Here is an 11220-nt window from a genome sequence, read left to right on the forward strand (position 1 = left end):
ATACTTTAGCAACACTTGCTACTCCAACGCTTATGGACAAATCGCGAAACAAATCCAACACAAAATGGCCTATCAGAAATTAACGACTATAGAGAGTCACTAAACTGTGCTACCGCTTGCATTTTTCAACTCCAAGCGTCTGAGTATTATTTAATGTACTACCTGTGTAACTTAGTAATACATATGTATGTTTAATTTCTAGAGATAGTTCTAAAAGTGTACATGTTTATGATAATTATGATACAGACTATGTATTAACAGTATAAGTGCCTTGGCATCCTGCAGCTGTAAACTTATACCTAGTGTTTGTTTGAATAAAGAGTGGACGCTTACTACAGTAGTAAGTACTTCTAGTTGAGTGAATATTGGCATTTTCAAAATTGCCTCGGTTTTGAAGCTGCCCCAATACTGCTTAGTTGCCTAACATTAAACGGTCTAGTATATCTTGAGTTGTAAGTGTAGATCTTTGCTTATTATATTTTTGATAACCAAAAGTCTGTTATTAGTTAGATTACAAGCGTATTAGATTTAGAAAAAAGTGGTGTGTGTCGTGGAACACTCGGTTGGAACGAAGTTAAGAAAGGCTGGTGACGAGTTCATCTTCATGCTCTTGCTCATTCTTATGCTCATGTTTTGTTCTGTTTTGTTCTTGCATATATCGCACTAGTATGGCTTGTGACGCCAAAATCTTAACTTTTTTTTTGGCCAAGCCCCCCATCTGTAAACCTTCCGATAAGGAAATCGTACCAACATACCTACTCAAGCTCTTGGGTAACTTTACATTAGCTGGCCCAGACAATACAAGTACATTCAATCAAGTATGATGCACGAAGTTGTAATACATTTTTTACCGAGTCTCCCTTACGCCATATCAACGGACTTATTGGACCATGAAATGAGTTGTTTTCGAGACGTTTACCACTGCTGTCTTCACGTAGAGGCATGCTCGAGAAGCACGTATCGAGGCAAAAAATTCGTATCGTCTTTTTTTCTTAAAGCAGTGCTGTACTAGTACTATAAGCATCTAAAGTAGCTTATGCTATGCGCCAAAAGATTCTATCATATACACGTTGGCTAAAAAATAACTGCCAGGGAGGTTTTGGGATTATACTGAGCAACTTTTACCCGAAATGGCGTAAAATAAATTTTCCCTCCCATAGAAAATGGACAAGCCAAAATGTCAAACATCCAAAATTTTTTTTGCGATTTCGTGGTTGCGTTGTAAAAGTTGTTAAGTATAATCCCAAAACCTCCCTGGCAACGGGTATGCACTTTTTTAGCCACCGTGTGTATCTGACAGTTTAACAAGAAAAGATATGTGTCTGTATGTAGAACAATTATACTGTGTCAGATAGTTTTGAACGCGACCTGTAGAGATATAAGTGTGTATCCACAACTTTTGATGTTGCCTGTACCAATAATTAAATAAAAGAGCCTTTATTTCTTGTAGAATTAGACAATAAATATCTAGAAAACCTGTTCAGTTTTTTCTAGGCTGCCATGCGACGTGTTTTACATAGAGGAGTACCTAGTCAGTTCCTCTTCTATACAGTATGTGTCTGACCATGGGGCTTTAATTCCAGGGCGTGATTTTACTCGCTAAACTGAGCTACTTTTACTATGTGACCAACCCTAAAATCGGGGAAAAAATTTTGGCTTTTCCATAGAAAACGTCGACATCTAATCAGCCAAAATCTATGAAAAAGTAAAAATTTTTTTCGGGATTTCGGGGTTGCTGCCATAATAAAAGTAGCTCAGTTTAGCGAGTACAATTGAGCCCTGGATTTAAAGCCCCATGGTCAGTAACACCCTGTATAATTCGACAAAGACCGCGTTTTGCCATGATTGTTAGCATACATTGTTGCTTGGCCGGTCTCCAAAGAGGTGATGCTGTAATTTTATTACACCAGTTACCGGATCGTAAATGTAGTCGATAGGACAATGACATTGTTTAAACATGTGTAAATTCAAAGCCAAATTGCGCATAAAATTTTGCTTACTTTGTTTAGGTTATGCCCGTAATGTGCACTGCTAAACAAAGGTTGGTACCACGCCATTTGCTTTATGAACTTAATATGCAATTTTTAATTTAGACAAATATAGTGTATATGTAATTAATTAACAATAATTGGTAATAATAAAAAAATAATCTAACTATGAATTAAAGATTTAAAAACTAAACTAAAATTAAAAAAACCTACTTAAAAATTAAACTAATACTTATATTATGTGTTCCGTACTCCACATCGGATATCTTCATTGAGAGAGTAACGCGATCGTTGACCGATCGATGCCGCTAGCGTCTATGTAGTCGCTCCGCTCCACGCCGTGACGTAGTTCCGCTTCCTCCTCCCTGCCAACCATTGCCCGCCTCCCGCCACTCGCCGCCGCCATGTCATTGTTTCGTCGACCGTCTTGACCGATGGTCCGCAAATATTTTTTGCGTATATTTTTGCAGCATGGTGCTTTAACATTTCCGATCCAAAGCTCGGTCGATTAAATAGTGAGATATAGCAGAGATCGCCACTATTAGTCTTTTGGCGGTCTCGCGATCGAAGTCATCGAGCGGTGCTTTTCGATTCTACCCACTTTTATTTTTTGCTAAATTAATTTTCACATTCCATGCTGCTAAAATCGTTACCGTTAACTCGCATTTTCGAGATTGAAGTAGGAAGTGCGTCAGTAGTTTTCGTTAACAAGTGGTAACAAGTCGCTTTTTTTTTTTTTTGACTTGGATATTTTGAGTTGGGCAGCTGGTACCCTTGACTCTTTATTTGACTGGAGCGTCAAGTGCGCGAGAGGCGCACTGAGCTCTTAAAACTAAAACTAAAATTATATTTACATTTTACATCTGGTCATCGTGCCTGCGGCGGCGGACAGCCTGCGCGCGCTGCTCAGGGTGCCGCGCTTCGCTGATAAGGAGGTTTGGATTGTCTCGAGCCATCCGGTGAGCCAGTTTAATGATATTCTAGTTTTATTGGCGCTCAGAAGTTACTTCGACACTAAAGGACGGTTCTCAGGCAGGTCGTATTAACCTGGGAGTACCTCGTGTTGTTAGTTGCGGCGCGGCAGGGGCGCCCCGTCCCCCGGCGCGGGGGCGCGGGCCCGGCCCCCGCCCCGCCCGCACGCCGCGCCGGCGCCGCGACTTTCTTCTGCTGTCGTCCAAGGTGACTCCGAGACGCCGCGACGCTGCGGGCCAGAACCCGAGGTGTCGCATTTCCAGTCCGCGGGACTCCGAGAGACATCACACGCCCGCCCCTGTTGCTGCAGTCGCGGTGCGGACGCTTCCAGTCCGCGGGACTCCGAGAAACGTCACACGCCCGTTCCTATTGCTCCAGTCGCGGTGCGGACGCTTCTAGTCCGCGGGATTGAGAGACGTCATACGCCCGCTCCTGTTGCTGCAGTCACGGTGCGAACGCTTCCAGTCCGCGAGACTCCGAGAGACGTCACACGCCCACTCCTGTTGCTGCAGTCACAGTGCGGACGCTTCCACGCGGGACTCCGAGAGACATCGCACGCCCGCTTCTGTGGCTGCGGGCGCTTCCAGTCCATGGGACTCCTAGAGGCACACGCCCGCTCCTGTTGCTGCGGTCGCGGCGCGGGTGGATCGCGGACCTCTCGATCCCGTCCTGGCGCCAAGGTGAAGGCGGACCGATTCTGCGTCCCGACTGCTCGAGTGGAAGGAAGGTAAGTTACGTGGAAACAGTGGAAACACTACGAGTACAACGACGATCGCCGCGTCGGTTGCCGTCCGTCGTGACGTCGCTGGTGACCTACGCGCCGGTAGCGGCCACCACGATGGCGCCGCCGAGGGCAACAGAGTCGCCGTAATGATGCGTGCAACCAGCCATCGGCGCCTCCCGTGCCGGTAACGTCCGTCACGCGCACCGGCGCCTGTCGAGCTGGCCGCCACGACGGCGCCTCTCGCCTCACGCACCTGAGCCTGGCGACGGTGGCCGCCACGATGGCGCCGCCCGCTCGATGATGCCACCTGCCACGACGACGCCGCCCGCCACGATGCCACCGCCCGCCTCACGACGCACCAGTGCCTCCCGAGCTGGCCGCCACGATGGCGCCTCTCGCATCATGCACCGACGCCTTCCGAGCCGGCGGCGGCGGCCGCCACAATGGCGCCGCCCGCCACGATGACGCCGCTCGCCACGATGACACCACCGCCTCGCGCACTGGCGCCTCTCGAGCTGGCCGCCACGATGGCGCCTCTCGCCTCACACCAGTACCTCCCGAGCCTGGCGGCGGCCGCCTCAAGCACCGGTGCCTCCCGAGCTGGCCGCCACGTTGGCGCCTCTCGCCTCACGCACCGGCGCCTCCCGAGTCGGCGGTGGTGGCCGCCACGACGGAGCCGCCCACCTCACGCGACAGCGCCTCTAGAACGGGCCGCCACGATGGATCCTCGCCTCACGCACCAGCGCCTCCCGAACCAGTGGCGGGGCCGCCCTGATAGCGCCGCCCGGCCTCACGCACCGGTGCCTCCCGAGCCAGCCGCCACGCTGGCGCCTCTAGCTTCACGCACCGGCGCCTCCCGAGCGGCGGCGGATGCAATGATGGCACAGACAATCACGTCGATGCTGTCCACCGATGCTGCAACCACGACGATGTCGTCCCTTGCAATGGCGCCCATGTTCTCTTCGCAAGAATACCACCGCGAACTTACCTGCCGCCGATGCTGCCCACCAAGCTGCACTGGCCGCCACAGTATCAGTTTGGTCCTGTCCACATGGTCCCATTGAGGTACGCAGGCGACTATAGCTATAGTGCCACAGCACGAACAGACCGCTAAGCTCTTGGTTTCGGTTAAGGAATCCTCCGGCGACGGCAGAGTCGTAAGGAGCCTCGCCCTAGCGTGGCTCGACTGCCCGGAGTTGAAAGCGGTAAGATATGTGGATACTCAGAGGAAAATACGTCGCGTTCCCGCGCTTCATAAAGGTGCTGATCGACGAGGGGCCGTGCCGCTTCGAGGTTCCTACGACTTCTCGAGGCCATGGAGTGATCCAACCGGAGAACAGCTAGCGACAAGGCCCTGTGCGACCGCTCAAAACCGAGGTGAAAGGCATCGAAAAGGTCTGCACACTTCACATAATTATCTCTGCTTGCTCGCGCTCTCCAGCTTAAGTTCCGTCTTACAAAGACGAACTCGTGCGCCAAGCCCATAATAAACAAAATGGGACAAATAAACCCGCTGCGCCTGAACAAGCTTGAGTTTCCGGTGCTAAAAGAAAGGGGCCAGGAGGACTCCAGCAGTTTCCATCTGTCTGTCTTCGACTTTATCGAAACAGTTTTTGTTACGCAAAGCGCTAAAATCGATTTTAGACTTGATTTCATCAGTTCGATTTCCTTAAAAGCATGCAACCATACCCCTATACTAGCTCGATATAGGGTGTTTCTTCGGATAAAGCGAATTAGACCATCATGCTCCTAGATATCACGTGGGACACGCGGCACAACACCCCGATTGAAAGTTTTCTTTTTCGGGACATACAGGCCTGCCTTGCTGCCGAGTTTCTCGCAGAAATGAGACTAAATGTTCAGTCTCAAATTCGCAAACTTTAGTTCATGAGGAAGGTGACACCTTCGCAGTCCCCAGCAACACGAAGCTGCCGAAAGCCTCGCGCCACTTCCTTCCTCATCTTATGCAAGCAGTCCGTTACAATCCCAATATTGGTAGACAATGTACGAGGTAAGGCCCTTTCAGTGAACAGTAACCGTTAACGGGCCATATCTGCAGCGCTGACGACAGAAGTGTAAACATACAACCGCACCACTACAGTATACATAAAACGATGGCGACACTACATCCTTTCCGTTACTACGGCTGTCGAAAAAACTGCTGATGCCAGCAGATCGTCTACAGGTCGCGCTGGTTCCTTGCTACTTGCCAGGTCGGTACAACCCCCGAGAGCGACGGTTTATCAAGAAGTCACTACGCGCCCGAGTGGCAGCTGCGCCCAAAAGCCGCCGAGACTATCTTCGCCTGACAGGCGCCTTGTTGGCCGGCTTCCGCTTTCGAGAGCCCTCGCACTGTGTCACGGTATTTCTTAACAGACTCTTTGAACTGCTACCACGTCGCTTTTGGCAGCTGCCGGTGATACGACTTGGTATGGATGTCTCCACCTCCCAGCCTAGTCTGTTTACTGTGACGGCGTGATAAGGAGAGCCTTCACGCAGCTGTGGTAAGCTCGCAATTTACTGGCGGTCCTAGTAAACACAACGTCAGACCGCCCTCCCTTACGAGCAACAACCTTAAGAATGAGGCGTAGTTCCTGTCAGATAGGACGCTCCAACACCGAGCTGGCGGGATCAGGAGTGACGTCCGCTGTGATGTACCTACTGGCGTGACTGACGCATGCATGCAACATGCCAAGGGCTAATGCTACGTAGCGAACGAGACGCAACTGTCACTGTCTCACTAATATGGAAGAACCGATTCCGGTACTGTGTTTGTGTAAAAAACCAGTAACGGGAGCACTCCCTAGATCGTCCCCTTGTCTAGGCCTCCTGTACGCCCACAATGTAGTCTCTTCTTCATGGTGCATCAAAAATAAGATCGACTGCCAGGTACCTCTAATATCCAGTGAAGTAGCGAGCTATCTCGGATATCTATGTCTATGGTCCATGTTACTTTCAGAACGATGTTCATAAGCCTGTAACAAGTGCCGTATGTGAACCACTATCGGACACTATGCCTTCTTCCAACTCCATTAATAGCGAGACCAGCGCCTCCCAAACCACCAGCTTGGGACTCGAGAAATCTACTTGCCCTAATTTTAATAGTCCTAGCCTAGCCCTATAGCCCACTACAGGTACGTTAGAAGAGCTGCCGCACTTTTGCTGTTAGCATCAGGCCGCAGGGTCAATGACCTTAGTATACTACACTGTAGCCCGGGCAATTACATTGTTAACCTTCACGCCAATATTTTGTGTCCGAGATTCGGCTCTAAACCAGATAACGTGTCTTACCAACTGGACTCTTAAAAACTCCTGAAAAAAAGTATAGACCCAGTAAGTAGGTAGTCTGGGTACGTCAACTTGCGAGAATTACACAAATGTTAGGGGACACTGCGCTTATTTCTTTATCCATCTCATCCAAGCAAGCCGGCCTCGCCTACGATTGCTTTCGATCCACGATGTACTTAATAACAAAATGGTTGGAAAGCTATCCACTTAGCGATATTTTGGTTTAAGTTAATTGTGAATATGTCTCGCCGAGATTCTGCGGATCGGACTCGTTTTCGGATGAGAAATCTCTCAAACCAGTCGTCAGATTCGAACCTGGGATTACAATTTAAACTCTCAATTTCCTGTAATGCATCATTATGACGAGTCACTGTGATTTCATGGGTTGCAACATGGCGTATACATATTTATTCTTTCTTTGAGTTCTATGACAGTAGGTGTAGCCCTAACGCTTGCGCGCCCGCTGACTCGCCACCAGGAGATAATAATCAGGTCTCAATGAAGATATCCGATGTGGAGTACGGAACACATAATATAAAAATTTTACCTTCCAATAAAATTATTATTATGTTTCCTTCCACATCGGATATCTGAGTAATGCCTTCCTGGCAGGCTACTAGGCTACTTTTATGCCGACGGTACTTCTCCTCAACAATGACATGGCGGCGGCGAGTGGCGGGAGGCGGGCAATGGTTGGCAGGGAGGAGGAAGCGGAACTACGTCACGGCGTGGAGCGGAGCGACTACATAGACGCTAGCGGCATCGATCGGTCAACGATCGCGTTACTCTCTCAATGAAGATATCCGATGTGGAAGGAAACATAATAATAATTTTATTGGAAGGTAAAATTTTTATAATATTACCTATATAAAAACTAAAATATACTAATAAAATATACCCCTTACCCCTTTTAAAACCTCCGCCTGCTTTGCTTTATTAATAAATGATGTTAATTATTGGTACATTTTAATGAAATATTTTAGCATGTGTTATTTTAAGCAGGAACACTACTGTATAAATTATAAGTAAACTGCAATAAATGTCATATACAAAACATGTTCATATTCTTAAAAGTCTTAAAACATAGCTTTTTTCGGGAAACAATAGGATTGTTGATCGCAATACGTACGTTCGCAAAAATGTTTGACAGAGTTACTTAATAGTCTTATGGCACCGTCAAGTGTGGTCGGTCGGGGCAACCTAATATCATGGCATTATGTAAGACCCAAAATAATAACGTTATAAAAAGCAACGGGTTGCACTCCGGGAGTGCCGACAGAAGTGAAAACTCCATTGAGTTTTCACTTCTGTCGACATTTCAGACATTTTGGACTAGTCATTACTAGTCCAAAATGTCTGCAGCACTATGTATAATTTGACCCATCCTCCTTTCTATTTAAAAACTTTAGTTCCGAAATTGCTGGCCAGTGAGCTTAAATTTGTAGCGTTCATTGTTTAAAATTCGAATAGAAAGTTGCAGACCTCGCATCTAAATATATTTGGTCATGATATTTTGAGTTTTATTCACCAGTACTGGAGTTCACTTTTATTAGCGATTTCATCAAGATGTAGCTTTATTGAATTATATTTGAGTGATATAAAATTAGAATGTAACTGTGAGATCCTCGTATTTCAGCCCGTGAAAGATTAGAACATTGAGCTCTATTGCTTAATATAAAAGTCCAGTTTTAAATAATTGACCTGATTATGATACGTTATGACTAAAGTTATTTGGTGAATAACATTGTCCGTCACACATGACGTTACGTTACGCGTTACGCTGAATCGAGTTTATCATTTTTTCCCCACCTCAAAAAGTGCTCAGCGCCGCTAAAGAAGTTTTCACTTCAAAAAATACTTGAAACAAATTGATCCGTGTCATCTTTCTTGTCAATATCAGTTCGTATATTTTTCCTTTGATGAGCGCAAAGGAAGATCCAGACGTATCGGAGTAATTTGTAAACTACGGGAGTATCGTCTGTGTTTTGTTTATGTGTATCACTCACAAAAAACAAGCTTTGTTTACATTCTTCAATAATGCTGCATCGTTCATGGTCACGGAAACTCGCGAGGTTCTTTCGCGTTCAAAACAAATTGTACGTGCTATAGTCCCCGTACACTAATCAGTGATTAGCTAAAAACTAACAACTAAGATTGTTCTTAAACATATTCTTTCTTAACCAGACTAGAGTCTAGAGTCTCCGGTCTACCAGTGGCATGGTATAAAATATCACTATAATTGATTTTGACCCTCGGTGTGTTGACGTTTAGTTAAAACAAGCAAACCTGAAAGCTTATTTTATATATTATTATTTATATAGGTACATACTTTATTTTATACGATACGCAAATGGAACCAAAATTTGATCACTACTCCTTATAAAACAAAGTCCCCCGCCGCGTTTGTGTTTGTATGTTAGTTCGCGATAAACTCAAAAACTACTGAACGGATTTTCATGCGGTCTTCACCTATAAATAGAGTGGTTCTTGAGGAAGCTTTAAGTGCCGTGCGAAGCCGGGGCGGGTCGCTATTAGTTCATAATAAATATAATTACTTTTTAAAGTAAGTATAAAACAAATAAGAATCAAATAAGCGAGCACAAAATAGAATTTAATTCTGCAAACCACTTCAAGAAGCAGAACGCAGTTAAATCTACACTACCGCATTAGAATGAAAAGTCGTATCTACAAAGACTGCAAAAGGCACATACGCCGTTTGGTATTTTGTTCGTAAGAAAAGGGGTCTTATGTGCAGTCGCTATGACGTCAATGCGTAAGAGCTTGATGGCTGCCAGTAAAGTTCTGGAACAACCACTAACATGTATCGGTCCGGATACGGTCCATTCGCACCACAGACCAGCGAACTAACAGATGTGTAAAGTTAAACAATACCTAATTTCCTCTGATAACAGTGACTTTGATATGACAAGATTATGAATATGTAATTATAAGTGACAATATCTGATAGATTTGCCCCTGGTGCCTACTGCCTAGCTAAAGTGTCAATCATACATCGACAAAATGAAAAGAAAAAATGCAATGGGATGACAGACTACGAAAAAAGTCAGACTATTTCCATACAACTCCTTTGGCGTTGCAGGTATCCATGGGCGGCGGTAATCGCTTACCTTTAGGCAATTCGTCTCATCGTTTGCCTCCCATATCATAAATAAAATAAAAAATAAACATTATTGAAGTTCGATTGGCGTTTCCTATCAAATATTGACATCTTAATAAATAAAATTCTTTAATAAATAAATCATTGAGAATATGACCATCGCCGTATACTTTTAGCTACTTTTTATAAGAAACTCTTCACGTAAGTCTCATAAGTGCTTAGAGAATTTAGAAGAGTTTTAACAAAGTTAGCGACTCCAGGGAAAAACTCGGCGATGGTAATATTTTACAGCATTTCGTTGTGGGTTCAGTGTATCGAAAGTAGATTCAGTTTCAAGCACAATATGGCTATCAAGATTTCTCGTCTTTTACAAATTTAAATAATAGCCTTTAGTGTATCTTTCGACGAAATGTACATTAGGTTTATTTTGTGTGTTTATAGTATTTTTCAAACTGCAAGCGTATGATGATATTAGATGTCATCTCCATACAAGTTATAACCTATAAATGCCAAATGACGCAAAATTGTATTGAATTGACATCTATCATCGTACTCTTCCAGTTTGAAAAATACTATATTACTAAGTTAAGTACTCTTATTTGTGTCAAATATTCTCTAGATAATCCCTACTCCCTAATAATAGGCCTTTTCATCTGTGTCAAATGTTTTAAGCAGCATCCCGGTAACGACACTTGCGTTCGTGGCTGTATAGCCCTATGCGGGTCTGCGGGAGAGGATCCCTCGTCTACACACGCGGCAGGTGTATGCTCCCCCAGGTAAGTCACATAAGTGACTCCTACTCCCTAACAAATATTATAAATACGAAAGTAACTGTCTGACTGTAGGTATGTTACCTAGCGCGATCGCTAATGAAACCGTTCGACGACACGACTATCGGAACAATGATCGTCGAATCAACATCCCACATGGCGGTAGTCTCGTTACACTATTACCATTACACATAAATAATGCACCACGCAGTACTACATGTAACTATACTAACTATATCGTATGCACGTGACGTCAATGCGCCGGAGCACCGTCATGGCGGCTCGTAAAACCGCCGTAAACTCCAGTCACTTGAAGGGTTAAATATAAAGCATAGCGTAAAATGGGTTAAGGGTTGGTTT

General features: G+C 45.4%; 2 protein-coding genes across 2 annotated transcripts in view; one reads left to right on the plus strand and one right to left on the minus strand.

The window, feature by feature from the left end:
• LOC134675665 (dual specificity tyrosine-phosphorylation-regulated kinase 2) overlaps positions 1 to 11220 on the minus strand; it is a 267559-nt gene that overhangs the window by 60662 nt on the left and 195677 nt on the right. The gene's annotated exons all lie outside the window — the stretch shown is intronic.
• LOC134675503 (uncharacterized) lies at positions 3499 to 6788 on the plus strand. The gene is made up of 2 exons (XM_063533768.1): positions 3499 to 6418; positions 6509 to 6788. The coding sequence occupies exon 1, from the start codon at positions 4128 to 4130 to the stop codon at positions 4746 to 4748; it is 621 nt and encodes a 206-aa protein (XP_063389838.1). The 5' UTR covers positions 3499 to 4127; the 3' UTR covers positions 4749 to 6418; positions 6509 to 6788.

This window comes from Cydia fagiglandana, chromosome 22 (assembly GCF_963556715.1).
Source record: "Cydia fagiglandana chromosome 22, ilCydFagi1.1, whole genome shotgun sequence".
NCBI lineage: Eukaryota > Metazoa > Arthropoda > Insecta > Lepidoptera > Tortricidae > Cydia > Cydia fagiglandana.

Coding starts and splice junctions, on each gene's coding strand:
- LOC134675503 (XM_063533768.1), top strand. CDS start 4,128: ATGGCGCCGCCCGCCACGATGACGCCGCTCGCCACGATGACACCACCG.